We start from the raw sequence: 15,551 nt of genomic DNA, 5'->3' as shown, positions 1-15,551 counted from the left end.
TGAAGTTGAATGCATTGTTCAGTACTTGAATTGTTGCAGTTTCCAAACTGAACTAAGGCCTCAAGCCATAGTCCTGAAGCAGTGTGCTGCTCTTCTCATCAGGGTATGTGGCATTGCCTTTTTATATGGTTAGACCAAGGGATAGTAGGTGGGTGAAACTGTGGTTTCAGAATATTTTTTCTATAGAGAGAAATGACTAGTGTAACTGGCAAGTGTCTGTAAGATGCTTTTGGTGTGAGATGGTACATAGCTTGCTCAACACTTGGACTTTGAGGAATAGGTCTTGAGAAAGACAGTACTGTCCACAGTAACCTGGAGAGAATAGTTAGGGACATTGATATTGTCTGTGCCATGGCCAGGTACCCCTAGAAGGAATTTAGCTTTTCGCAAAGAAACCAATGGGAACGTTCTTGAAGGAGAAGACATGTTGGTTGCCTAATATGATTGTCTTCATTGGGCGAGTATGCAGTGTAGTAGGCCAAAGATGATAGACATGTAGACAGTCAAGTTTCGTGGTGGTCCAAGATCTTTCCTTTAGTAAGTAGGTAGTGTGACAGGTTGCCTGATGTCAGCAGTGGAAAGGCAATCTATGTAAGATCTCTTGTCATATATTGACTTTAAATATATAAAATTGATATGAGCTAGTGGTTTAAGACTGAAAAGAAACTGATGTTGGCTAATCTGAATACAACTAACATACCAGTTAGGACCAAGAATGGTAACCTATTTGATTAGACAGAATACAAATGAAGTAGTAGATTTACTTATACAAAAACACAGCAGTTTAGGCATGGCGTCTGAAGGTCTGAGTCTGACTTCCATTCACTATTAAGCTGCTGCACCCTCGATGCTTCATGGACTTATGGAAAACATTGTTTTCTAACTTTCAGCTGCTCTTTCACCTAGGAGATGGATTTTAGGCTTTCTTCCTTCTCAGCTGTCTGGGGCAGGACACCACATTGAGGTTTGGTATTTAACAAACATGGGCTCTTGTGTTTGTCCCATTCTCTTTGGTAGCTGTCTGGACAGATGCCCTCTCACCTTTAACTCTGTCTCGTTGTTCTCTAATGTATCACTTGCCTGCCATCTTTCATCCAACACCAATTCCGAAACTTCTTCAGATCTATGGACTCAGTACAAGATGCTTCCTTTCAGTGGTATCTATTCTTCAGGAACAGGAAGTGACATAATTTGGCTTGCCTATTCTTTCATGGCTTCCACACCAATTTTGCAATAGTTCCTTTTCCCAATCTGTCATGGCAGAGTAACTTCGTCTACGTCATTTCTTGCTTATTCTTCTTTCACTGCCTGTTTTACCCTTGTGTAAGCAGCTGGAATGATCAGCACCAGGCATTGCAAACCCTTCAACAAATGAGGCAGCGGGCTTCTCCATTCTGATCCTTGGCTCCTTTTTTGTGCTTTTCCTGCCCTTGCGGCTCTGGTACTGTTAAGGGAATTCCTTCAGCGTCATCTCCTGAAATCTTGTTCCGATTGGATCCGGCCCACCTGTACTTCGGTCCATTGTTTGTGAGTGTCATGTTCCTCCATTGTGTCTACCTTGGATTCGCTTGTCTGTCTGGATGATTTCATTTGGGGTTTATGAAATTACAGTTCCACCATCGTAATTGGGTGAATTCTTAATTTTGCAAAGTAACAAAGTGGTACAAAAAGTACATTTGCAGTTTTTCTGTTCTGCAAAACATGTTTCTGTACTTTTCAAGGCAGTTAGTTGAAAAAGTTGTGATTTTCCTAAAATTCATAATATAATTGTTTCATAGAATTTCATGACATTTTCAAAATCGAAATCATGCATTTCTCACCTGCGTCTAGATTGTAATGCAGTTTAGTGATACAGTTTGACTAGCTAGCTATTTGTGATATGATACAGTTAAAAAAATATCTAATAACAACTTTTCCTTAAGGTTACAGGTAAAGTCCCTGGCACAGCAGCTGCACGGCCCGTAGGCAGTACGTTTGGGGTAGGTTTTACGAACTGGGTTCACTTTAATGAAAATACTTCTACCATTGCATTGTATAACATAACTAAAACAATATTGTGCAAGAGATTGGGAATTTCGTTTTCAGCTGTATGTAACAACTGTATTTAAGTCAACTGATCAAAAAATGTGTATATCTCCTACAGTCACACCAAAGCAGTCTTTCTTCTTGGTTATGTTATGGTATTCGTATAATTCAGGTTATCTCACTAGAGTGGCCTGTTAACAGTGTAGTAAAAGCCAAGTGTGACTGTTTTTGGAATGCAAAGTGCAGGTCAACATCCCCTTTGGGGCAGTCATTTCAAATTTAGATTTTTGACTGGCAACGTATAGCAGCGATATCCCTTTTGGAATGCTCATTTCCTTTATACCTACGTGTGAGAAACTGGGTTTTTGGTCGAATGGGGTAGAAACCCTGCTGAAGCAATAGTCACTAGCCCTGTCAGGGTAAACCTCTAAAGTCACTAAATTCACCTGTGCTTAACCCTCTGGTAGCTTGCTACAAACGCAGTTAGGCTTAACTTAGAGGCAAAATGTAAAGTATTTATGCAGTACGCAAACAATAATAAAGCCCAAACACAACATTGGAAAAGTTCTTCAGCAATTTAGAAAAATAAAGTAAATTAAAATAATTTTTGGACACCAAAATGTCAAAAATCCAGTCAGTAAAACCAGAGTTATGAATTTTGAAAGTTTAAGGTCAAAACTAGCCCCTGAAAAATCAAAATGCCAACCACGGACATCTAGTTGCATGAGACCCAGTACAAGTAAAAAAAACAAATATGGCAGACTGCGATGGAGCACATGATGGATACAAGAAGTGGATTGGTTCCTGTCTGCCCTTACCTTCGGATGTAGAGGAAATTTCGTAGAAAAATGTCTGAGATGGTAAAGTTCAGCAGGAAAAGGCTGCAGGTGGTGTCCAAGGAGGAGGTGTGGTCATTGGGGAGCCGCTAGACCAAGTTACGGTGAAGATTTCTGGGTTCGGACTTCATTTCTTTTTTGGGAGTCGAAAATCTTTAACTTGATGAAGCTGCATGCTGTAGCCGACAAGGGCTCCACAAAGCTGGATATTATTCTACGAAGAGCAGCTGACCAGGATTTGCTGCTGCAGAGATGAATGTATTGGGAGCTGCTGCGAAATCAGGACCTACCGACGATAAGGTAGGTCCTGGTCTCTTCTTGGTTCCCAGAACACTTTTTTGCCAAAACTTTTCTAAGCCCCAAATTTTGGATTTTGATCGTCTGGGCAAATGTAGCATCACTTCCAAAGGTCCAAGACTGGAGAGGCACTATTTGGAGCGTCAGGACATACTCAGGCTGGGTCCAGATGCATGTTCAAGATAGTTGGAGCCTTTTCTGTCCTTGAGGGTCTGATCAGGAGGCCAGCCAGCTAGCCCTTGGAGGCACTCTGGTAGTCCTGGGTTCAAGCAGTGTAACAGGACTCAAGAAGCAGGGCAGGTCTCTGAAGGTTCAAGGCAGGCTTCATACAGCAGAGAAGTCCTTCGAGGAACATCAGTGCAATCATCTGAAGTACACAGCAGCAGCAGGCAGTCCGCTAAGAGTCCTTTTGCAGGTCCAGAAAGTGAACTGAAGAGTGGTCCTGAGGGTCCTATTTTTTATAACTGGTGCATTCTTGGAAATAGAAGTTTCTAGAAATTCCCTTTGAATTCCTTGGATTTTCCTGCCGCCCCTCCATGCCCTAGCTCTAGCCTGGCTGCAGCCACAATGAACTCTGTGAAGTTCATTGTGTGAAGGCAGGGTGCAGTCTATTGATTTGCAAGTGGGGGTTTTCCAGCTCCGTCTTCCCGTCCTACCAGTGATGGTCCATCCAGGCACACCTAATCTCTCTATTATGTGGCTGTCTGGGAGGAATATGCAGAATCTGTCTGCTAACTGCACCCAGTAATGTGACCCAGAAACAGACTTCCAGCAATAAATAGGCCAGGAAAAAGTCAACTTTCTAAAAGTGGCATCTTCAAAATTGTGATTTAAAATCCGACTTTACCATTAAAGAAGATTTTCAATTCAATTTATCAGACACCAAATATGAATTTCATACCTGCCCCAGTCAAAAGTTAGCACTTATTAAAAATAATAAGGCAACCTAATGTTATCCTATGGGACAGGTAGGTCTCACAGTAGTAAAAAACACATTTGTGAGTTTTTCCCTACCAAGGCATGTAAAAGTTAAGCTTACATGTCCAACCTTTTAATTACAGTGCACCCAGCCCAATGGGCTATCTTATATGTAAACAAAAGGGGAGTTTAAGGCTTGGCAAGGGCGTTATTTTGCCAAGTTAATTGGAAGTTTAAAACTATAAAGAGGCTGCACTGGCAGATATCAGACATATTTTAAAGGGCTAGTTAAGTGGGTGACACATTAAGTGCTGCAGGTCCACTAGTAGCATTTAATTTACAGGCCCTAGATATAGTGTATACCACTGTACAATGTACTTATAAGTAAATTAAATGTACCAATTAGATGTTACGCAGTTTTACTATGTTTTAGGTAATTGGTGTAAGCACCTTAGCACTGGTTGCCAGTGAAGTGCACAGAGTCCTAAGGCTAGCAAAAACAAATTCAGAAACATAGGAGGGTGAAGTAAGAGTTTGGTGGGAGGAAGACCAGCCTAAGGCTGACAGGTTCTAACAGTATGTAGGTTGGCAATGATTGCTATGCTAGAGCAGGCTGGTGCCCCTGTCATTGTCACTATTATTTGTAAAATGATCTGGATATCAGGTTGAATTCAGATCCAAGTGTGGTTGTTGATGGTTGGCCGCACGTTTTGGCTCTTCTCCAGGTATCATGAGGCTCATGGCTCAAGGTAACCTGTAACCTGCAATCTGTGCTGGCCATTTTCTCTCATTAGTGCTGGTCATATGATTTAGTGCACCTGGCTTCCAAGGTAAGTGTGGTTCAACTATGACTTAATCACATTGTGATAAGATGTAATGATTCCCCTGTGCTCTTTACCATAAGTCAGTGGTGCTGAGCGGTTGATTGGTATTCTCAACAAGAGAAAGCGGTCTACAAGGCTAAGGATTGCCCTCGGAAACACGGCTGTGTATGAGGAAAATGGTTGGGACAGATCCTGTAGAACTGCAATGAGGGAAGTTGAAAGATTTGCTCTAGAACTGTCACATGTGTTTGCAATTAATTACGCCTCATACTCAATTGGTTACTGTAACTTTAAAGTGATAATGTGCAGGATATGGCCTGCATGTTCTTCTGTTCATCTGCTAAAACGAAATAAAATGTTATTAATTTTTTTTTTTATAATTTCATCCTTGAAGAATATGTTAGCTTTTCTCTGCAGCTTCCAATGTATAAAGATCTTTGATATATGGTTTTTAGATTTTTGTTCACAAACAATTGGCTTGGCTTTTCTTTATATCCAGGTTTTCTAGCATCATTTTGATCGTGCCTGAAAGGTTAATTCTTACTCTGTTTACCATCTTCTTCATTGCTGCTTGTCATGACGTTTTAGCATGTTCTATGCAGATGTTGCTCACACGCATTCTGCGGTTGGTGGGGTGAATTCTGTGAATAATTGTCAGTCTGCCAATTTAGTGGTGCGGAAGTGAGGGAATTGTATGATTAGACCTAGTATTGATTTGACAAGTGTTGCTTCTCATTGTGAACATGCTTGCCTGGGTGAAGGACTTGCTTAACAGTGGGCAGTGCATTACCATCACTCTAGAGATGTGCATAGGCCCAGTGTGGAAATGAAAAATAGTTATTCTTCTGTCTAAATGCATGATGTTCCTGTCTCCACAAACGAGTCACCTTTTTGGCAAAAGTCATAAAACTACAGAGAGTTGAATAGCGTACAGTGGAGTGGCATGTAATAGAGTGGCATAGAGTGTAGTGGCATGGGGTGTAGTAGAGAGTAGTCTAAAGAGGCATGGGGTGAAAGTGGATGATCTGATGTAAATGAAATTAGGCAGGAATTTAGATCATGGGGTGTAAAGGGTAATTTTTTTGTATTAGCTCTAAATTGGTTAGCAGTGTTAACGTTATAAGTGTAAAAATACTTAGATATATGTTGAGCTGTGGTATACTGTGGTACATGCCAATCACAAAGCTATATATTATTGGCTAATGGCTGCCTTTAGAAACGTAAAAGGCAGCCCTGTATTTGTTTACTACATTTTAACTGTGTTCTGGGTTAGGGCCTTAAATATTTTAGGTAGTAAGTTTTAATGGAGTTCCCAGGCTACTTCCACTTTATTAAAGTGGAACTAGGTAGGGAAATGTATTTATATTTTTTCATATTTTTTTTAAAAGTCTACGGTGTACTGTATATCTCTCTCTCTCTCTCTCTCTCTCTCTCTCTCTCTCTCTCCATATATATATATATATATACATATATATATATATATATATGTAAACTGTGATCAAGACCGAGAGGTTGAAACGCGTTGGTGGTGTCCTTTTACACTTTTCTTTTTGCATATAAGCAATAAAACTCTCCTGGAGTGCAACAAATCAATTGTTTGGCAATTGTTGGTGTTGGATATATATATATATATATATATATATATACACATATATATATCTCTATCCAAAACGCAGCACTCCTTCTGGGCTTGGGCGGCCCATAAGGGGTTGTGTGTAAATCAGCAGAGCAGACCAATAAATTAAATCTGGACAGCAAAATCACAATAATTAATGCGCACTCAGGACATCAGGGACAGTAATAACATGGCAAGTTTAATCGCAAAAACACAACGCGTTTCGGCTGAACTCTACAGCCTTAATCACGTGCACTTGTTCACCAATCCCAATGGCATAAATACAGCATGTTCATTCACATAGAAACAGGACAACAGAAAAGCTGTGCAGATAAGTATATGAATAAATACATAGTAGTGTCAGTATTTTTAAAAAAATGATATCTAGATAATTAGAAAAAGGAAATTGATCTCTACCTTTGTATTTTTTAGCATCTAACAATAGAGACAGTAAATAAAATTACTATGTGAATTCAGTGTAAACATAGCACAATGCATGAATATTGTCAAATCGTACTGCTACCTGAAAAAAATGTCTCACCTGATCTCCGTTTCAATAGTGTTAGCTAGACATCCAATTGCTATTTTAGTTGTACAACGCTAAAATGTATGGATGTAATATAGTCAATTACGATGAGCCTGTTCTGTATATATCTAATAGGCAATAAATATGAACATAATGCCCAAGTGGGCAACAACATATGTTGGACTTATAGATAATAGGCTTGCAAAAGAAGACAAGTGCAAAATTCCTTATCTGTGAATCACCACACCCATGCAGAACGTATCTTAAAGTGCAGTAGTTATGGAGAAGTAAGATAGAAAATCCATATCATAGCATCCTTCAGGCCCCCTTCTTCCTGTGAAAAATATTATAAATATATATAAAAATGCAACCAAATAAGTATTTATTACAGACTGTATCTTCCAACTGTATGTGGAAGCATGACATAGACTATAAATAAACAAGAACAAAAAGGAAAAACATAAGTACTCAGATACTTGATTTGCAAAAAATATATCTAGTTCATCCCTCATAAGGGTGAATATTCAACTCCTCATCCTTATTTAGTCCCTTTGGTATTTTTGTTTCTAAATCCAATATATACTTGGAATACTACAACTGAGAAAGAGGGAAACTATCACCCCCCTATGGTTAGATGGCACTTGCCCAGTCACAGAAATAGGAGAGCAAAGAATTGTCTGAGTTGTGTTTCTTCTGGAAATGTCTAGCCACCGGGTATTGGAAATCACTGGATGTAATTGCTGGGATGTATTCGAGAACTCGCTTCTTCACCATATGTTTGGTACTTCCCACATACCACTGGTGACAAAGACATTGTAACACATAAATAGTAAATGGAGTACTGCACGTAAGGAATTGTTTGATTTGTCTCAGTTCACCTGGTTTGCATGTGGGAAATTCCTTTTGCATGACGCTATTGCGGCAGGCTTTACAGTGCCCACATGGGAAAAGTCCCTGTATGTTGTAGTCTTTGATTTGAGGGACAGTAGTAATGTCATTTAATCTCAAGACGTCTGGATTCACTTCTAAGAATATCCACATTTTTAGTTATAATCTTCTTGATATGCGCTACATCTTGAATGTATGTCATAATGATTCTGATCTCATTTTCTTCAACTGTATTTTTCAGTAATTTATTATCAAACAGTGTCTGTGTTCTATCCACCTGTTTTACTTTGTCACTGGCCTTCTTAATGACCCAATCAGGATAGCCAATTTCTTTAAATCTGGTAATCATATTCTTTTGTTCTATGTTAAATGCTTCTTCAATACTACAATTACGTTTGGCCCTCAACAACTCACCATAAGGAATACTCCGCTTTAAATTTTCAGGGTGACCGCTTATTGCATGAAGCAAACTATTGCCTGTCGTGACTTTCCAAAACAATTCAGTATTTATCATGTTGTTATTGATCTGTATTTTTAAATCTAGAAACTCAATAGAAAATTTACTCATATTGGATGTCAAAACAATATTATGGTTATTGTTATTGAGTTTCTCGATAAATCTAGTAGCTTGCCATTCTGTACCTTTCCAGATGATGAATAAATCATCTATATATCGAAGCCACTGTGCAACTTGTTCAAATTCAGAATACCTGTCAACGTCCTTAAATATCTCTTCCTCCCACCATCCCAGGAACAAATTCACAAAACTCGGAGCGAAATACGTTCCCATGGCAGTCCCAAGTATTTGATTGTACAAAACTCCATCAAATTAAAAAATATTGTTCTTCAAACAATATCTAATCATTTCAATAATCATGTCAGTATGTGCCAAATACTTAATCGGTCTTGCTCTCAGAATGCTTTGATTCCCTTCTCATGTTCAATGATACTATATAGGAAATTGACCTCTAACATTATGAGTATAAAATCGTCTTCCCATGTTACGCCTTCAAATTTGCCTAAAAAATCTTTGGTATCACGTACATAAGATGGCAAACTGCTAACGTATTCTCTGAGAAAAAAATAAACATATTTAGATACATTTTCCAAAGCACTATCATGTGAAGACACAATTGGTACCTGGAGGATGGTCTCTATCTTTATGTATTTTTGGAAGAAGATAAAGTACTGGTAATTAAGGAAAATCTTTCTTGAGAAAACAGTATTCCTCCCATGATAATAAGCCTTTGTCTTTCCATTCAATGAGATATTGCCAAACTCCTGTGATGCTGCTAGTATAAGTTTCTTTAGTGACAGTGGTATAGAACAGTCTGTCATCTAGTGGACACATGGCTTCCTCAATGTACATATCTGTACCCATAACCACAATATTATTATCTTTATCAGCCAAACAGATGATGGTATTTTCATCCTCCGCCAATGATTTTATAATTTTTCCTTGTTCCAAAGTCAAATTCTGATTGTGTCTCCCCATAAAGTATGTCTTATGGTGAAATTGTATAAGGTTCTGAACCGTTACTTCATGAAAGGTATCAATATTATCATGATTCATATTAGGAAGAAATGTGGATACTGATTTGAACATTGAGGGTACAGCTAGATCATATGTAATACCAAGATCTTTTAAAGTTTCATATAGATCTTTTGACACTTTCTGAAAGCAAGACCGATTAGGTATTTGGCACATACTGACATGATTATTGAGATGATTGGATATTGTTTGAAGAGCAATATTTATTTATTTTATGGAGTTTTGTACAATCAAATACTTGGGCCTGCCATGGGAACTTGTTTTGGAAGAGATATTTGAGGAAGTTGAGAGGTATCCTGAATTTGAACAAGTTGCACTGTGGCTTAGATATATAGATGATTTATTCATCATCTGGAAAGGTGCAGAATGGCTACTAGATTTATCGAGAAACTCAATAACAATAACCGTAATATTGTTTTGACATCCAATATGAGTACATTTTCTATTGAGTTTCTAGATGTAAATATACAGATCAATAAAAACATGATAAATACTGAATTGTTTCGGAAAGTTGCTGCAGACAATAGTTTGCTTCATGCACTAAGCGGTCAACCTGAAAATTTGAAGTGGAGTATTCCTTATGGTGAGCTGGTGAGGGCCAAATGTAATTGTATTATTGACGAAGCATTTAACATTGAACAAAATAATGATTACCAGATTTAAAGAAAGGGGTTATCCTGATTGGGTCATTGAGAAGGCCAGTAAGAAAGTTAAACGGGTGGATAGAACACAGATTCTTTTTGATAATAAATTACTGAAAAATGCAGTTGATGAAAATGAGATCAGAATCATTATGACATACATTGGAGATGTAGTGCATATCAAGAAGATTATAACAACAAATCGAGATATTCTTAGAAGTGATCCTATTATTGGTTCTACAAAACAAAGGCGACCACAAATTACTTACGAAAAGGGGTGGAGTTTACAAGACATCTTGAGATTAAATGACTTTACTACTGTCCCTCAAATCAAAGACCACAATCTACAGGGATTCTTCCCATGTGGGCACTGTAAAACCTGCCTCAATAGCGTCACGCAAAAGGAATTTCCCACATGCAAACCAGGTGAATTGAGACAAATCAAACAATTCCTTACGTGAAGCACTCCATTTACTATTTATGTGTTAGAATGTCCTTGTCACTGGTGGTATGTGGGAAGTACCAAACATATGGTGAAGAAGCAAATTCTCAAACACATGCAAGCATTTACATCCAATGATTCCCGATACCCGGTGGCTAGACATTTCCAGGAGAACCGCAACTCAGACAATCCTTTGCTCTCCTATTTCTGTATAGAGCACGTGCCATCTAACCACAGGGGGGGTGATTGAATACTACAACTAAGGAAGAAGTAATCCAAGTATATATTGGATTTAGAAACGAAAATACTGAAGGGACTAAATATGGATGAGGAGTTGAATATTCACTTTTATGAGGGATGAACTACATATATTTTTTTGTGAATCAAGTGTCTGTTTGAGTCCTTATGTTTTTCCTTTTTGTTCTTGTTCATTTATAGTCTATGTTGTGCTTCAATATACAGGCAGATGTTACAAGTCTGTAATGAATACTTATTTGGTTGCATTTTTATATATATTTTTGTCATTATATGAAGTGGGCCTGATGGATGCTATGATATGGATTTTCTATCTTACTTCTCCTTCTCTCCTGCACTTTAAGATACGTTCTGCACAGATAGAGTGATTCACAGATAAGGAATTTTGCACTTGTCTTCTGTTGCATGCCTATTATCTATATGTCCAGCATATGTTGTTGTACGCTTGGGCATTTTGATCATATTTATTGACTATTAGATATATACATCACAGGCTTGTCGTTATTGACTATAATACATCCATACATTTTAGCAACGAACAACTAACATAGCAATTGGATGTCTAGTTAACTCTATTGAAATGGAGATCAGGGGAGACATTTTTTCAGGTAGCAGTACTATTTGACGATTTTTGTGCATCGTGGTATGTTGTCATTGAATCCATATAATAATTTTATTTACTGTCTCCATTGTTGGATGATAAAAAATCCAAAGATGGAGCTCGATTTCGTTTTTCTAATTATCTAGATATCGTTAAAAAAAAATACTGACCCTACTATGTATTTATTTATTTACCTATCTGTACCGCTTTTCCGTTCTTCTGTTTCTATGTGAATTAACATGCTGCATTTATGCCATTGGGATTGGTGGAAAAGTGCACACTGTAGAGTTCAGCCCAAACGTGTTATGTTTTTGCGATTAAACTTGCCATGTTATTACTGTCCCTGACGTCCTGAGTGTGTGTTAATTATTGTGGTTTTGCTATGTGTGTATGTATATATATATATATATATATATATATATATATACATCTCTTTCCAGTATTTGTAAAATAGTTGGATGCATTTATCCAAATCTTATGTATTTTTTATGACACACATAATTGCCCACTATTGCCCATAAAAGAATGCCAAGAACATTTGTAATGCCATTCATATTTGTATCCTCCCACATTTCATTTTTTTTCTCACTCTGTTTTCATGCTGTCAGTTAAATATTCTTAAAATGGAGAAACTAGAGCACATATTAAATGTTGGTTTTTGTTTTTTAATTAGGGGAGACTGACGTTGACCTCTTCATTTGGAAGACCAATGACTGGATCTGTGCAGGTACATTCCCACCAAGCATTTGTTTATTGCTTGTTAGTTTCTGAGGTTGACTGTAAACCTAGAATGACCTTTGCTTCCAATGCTGTCTTGAAAAACCCCTGTGAATTTAGCTTAATTGTGTAAAATACAGCGGAAGTTTCAGAATCCTTGACGTTAACGAACTGAACCATACCTTACCACTTTCTACCTAATTCTGTCATCACTAGGGGTTGGTTCCTTCTTTTGTTCGAGAAGGGTTGGACCATTGCACCCAGCCAGTACTAAAAAAAAAATCCCCCACCAGTCTATAAGTAAAGTGAAACTAATGGATGAAAATATGCATGTATTATTTATTTGTGTTGAATAAAATAAATTGTAATGAGATACTTAAATGAAGTTATTTGAACTTACATTTGTACACAGTTTAATGATACTGCACATTAAACAACTTGGATGCCAGATGAAAGAATGGTTGTATAACATCTATTATAAAATCACTAAATTTTTTCAAAAGAGTAGAATTTATTTTTAAAACTGCTGCCAAAAGTGAAGTGCTCAGTGAGCGTGAATGACATTAAGAGAGTACAAACAAGAACATTACAATACCAGTCTTTTGTTAAATGAACAATGGGACAAATTAATAAAGTCTTTTGGGTGTGCTCTTACATTGTCCCCAGGAGGGTACATTGCTGTATTGGAGCACTAGGTTCAAATTCTCTGCAACATTTTCAAATACTGTGGGTTTCGCCTCCTAGTTCTTCTGCAGAAATGTAGTAATTTAATAATTTAGTGTTAGTGTTGTTATGAAGCCTTTTTTTTTAATAACATGCAATCTGTTTTGTGTACAGCTCTGTTGAACTATTTAAAAACTTATGTTAAAATAAATTAGTTTAAGTGTCTTGTAACAGTTCATTTCTGCAGTAATACTAAATTATCAATTTGTTCTTTCATTGATTTGGTTTTGCATACAGGTTGGTGGGACACTTGTGTATGTTCAGCTACCTAATTCTTTGCCTCTAGCTTGATTAAAAAAAAAAAAACAAATTAAAAAAAAAAAAGTGTGAAAGCAAGACTAGTTTACCAGCTGCTGGGAGGACATTTCATACACCTAGGTGATTAGTTATCTAAACACGCTGCAGGGTATTCATTTTCTGTGAATTAGTTTGTGTTTACACCATTTATTTAGTGATTGTGCATTTGTGATAGTGCATTAAATGGTACAAAGAACAAAGCGTACACCTCTTTGTAGACTGGGGTGCAGTGTGCATTCTTGTCTCTAAGGTCTGGCGTAGTGCCACAGTCCAGAAGAAGTAGCATTTCTGTTAACTTGTTCCCTATCTGCCTGCAGCCTCATACTCAGTACACCATGGCTTGACTTCCATGAGCTGACAGTTTGACCTTGTGCTTTATTAGTTCTATAGCAGATCAATACTAGGCACCTTCCTAGGATGCCTTAAGCTGGGGAGGGTTTGACCACAGCTAAATAATGAGGCCATTTTTGCAAAATCAGAGGAGCTATAACATGTTACGTCATCTAGAAGTGGCATCCCCACAATGTAGATGACTTTGCACCCTTGGTGCACAATCTCGTGGCATACAGCTTATGGACTGGCACCTATATGATAGGTAACCTGGCACTTAATGCTTTTGGTACACCACATGAACAAGACGACTTGGTTCCCCATGTCTTCAGTGCTTTTGAGCTCATGAGCATACTGGTTTGAGATTCCATGCAACCATTGGCCTTTCACCCTGTTTGTTTGACTGCATCCATCCACATAAATCTGATGGCCATGCCATTTATGGTCTGATAGCTTAAGCTGTTTTGACTCCAGTTCCCGGTACATAATCCATCTGACAGCTCACACAGAATTACATTACCACTTCTGATGTGTCTCTTACAGTACATTCCCTAAACAAAAGTTGGAAACCTGTTCTTGACGTTTGTCATTTCCCCACTCAGTTTGTGGCCAAGAGGGACTGTTTTTCCTGTGCTATTTAAACTGCAGTGTGCTACATCCTCTTTGTATTTTACTACAAAACCACCATTTTAATCACTTCAAACTCTGACCCATCTTAGTAGTGTCTTCAGAAAACAAAAGGATCATTTGAGCATGGAATATGAGGTTTACCTGCACATGCTTGAACATATATTTTTTCTCAACTTTATTTCAAGATTTTTTGGGTAAAGGGGACATTCACAGAGAGACATATGTAGTCCCTGTACAAGAGTGAAAAAGCGAGTTAACTGTAAGCATCTGAAGACAGACTCGTATGTTAAGTCCGATTTCCATTGCATTGGGCATTGTGCACCAGCCCAGTATCATTATGTGTTTATATCATGGTCTATTAAGCCGAGTTAAGCGCTGTCTAGACTCTGGTGCCCTCTCCTTTCTTCTTTTATATAGGTGGCAAATGGACACCATGTTGTCTCAAATTTGTGGATTCAATCGTGTATCAGTGATGATAGTCTCTCCGTGGTAGATATAATCCATACTTTCCCCCACCACGTGTTTAGTGGAAGCATGTCATTGTTTACACACCTGGGCGATACCGTGACGGGTGGCCAACAGTAAATGAGGAATACAGTTTTCTTAGTGGGGTAATCACGGGGTATGAACTTTGTTCTGTAGGGTCCCCCTAGGAGAATGAGTGCAGGGGCATGACCAGTAGGTATGCAATAGTCTCACTGTCACTGCAGCCCTTTCAGCAGAGATTGGAGCTGGCAAACATCCTATGCTGCTTTACTGGCATGAGGTACCATTTTGTCGATATTTTACAGATGTTCTCCTTATAGCATAAACACATTTAGGACTTTGTGGCCCACTTCTAAATAGTTTTCCAGGACTCCTCTGAGATTTCCGTTCCTAGGTCCCTCTCCCATTGTACTACATAGGTGTGTTTTTTAGGACGGATGAGGGCTAGAATGTGGCAATAGAGTGCGGATTGAACAGGGCTTCCCCTTTCCCAATGTAAAGTCTGCGTGAGCCTGTAAACATCTTGCCTACCAAGGTTGAATTTGTCAGTTAGTTCTGCGCTTTTCTGGATCTTGCCGCCTTTGCAAAAATCTTTTAAGAAATGCTTGAGCAGCTTTGATGCTCAAAGGCAGGAAATGCAATAAAACCTGATCGATCTGCTGTTAAGGACACAAAATGCCCCTGCTTTTAATGTGGCATAGATCTGAGTCATGGTCTTAATAAACACACTACATTCATCTGGACATCCCTATGTTCTTTTTTTTTTTTTTTTTTAAACTTTAGTTTGATTTTATGCTGTATCACAAGTCAGCAAAACATTACAAACATGAGCACAATCACAGGAGGTCATAATAGGAACATCATCATAGTCCACGCCTGAAGTCACGCAGCAACAATTCAACAGCTATTAGAGATTAATAAGGGGCAATAGGACGCAGGGGAGTGGGA

At 38.2% G+C, this 15,551-nt stretch overlaps 1 protein-coding gene across 3 annotated transcripts in view; it reads left to right on the top strand.

Annotated features, from left to right (window-relative positions):
* Window positions 1–15,551, top strand: part of IFT88 (intraflagellar transport 88) — a 497,265-nt gene that overhangs the window by 29,877 nt on the left and 451,837 nt on the right. For all 3 annotated transcript variants that reach the window (XM_069202281.1, XM_069202279.1, XM_069202280.1), the window contains exons 4-5: window positions 1,923–1,979; window positions 12,094–12,147. In XM_069202281.1, coding sequence (XP_069058382.1) covers window positions 1,923–1,979; window positions 12,094–12,147 — 111 coding nt within the window. The remainder of the gene's footprint in view (window positions 1–1,922; window positions 1,980–12,093; window positions 12,148–15,551) is intronic.

This window comes from Pleurodeles waltl, chromosome 8 (assembly GCF_031143425.1).
Source record: "Pleurodeles waltl isolate 20211129_DDA chromosome 8, aPleWal1.hap1.20221129, whole genome shotgun sequence".
NCBI lineage: Eukaryota > Metazoa > Chordata > Amphibia > Caudata > Salamandridae > Pleurodeles > Pleurodeles waltl.
The sequence above is the reverse complement of the archived record's forward strand: the minus strand, read 5'-3'. Positions and strand labels throughout refer to the sequence as shown.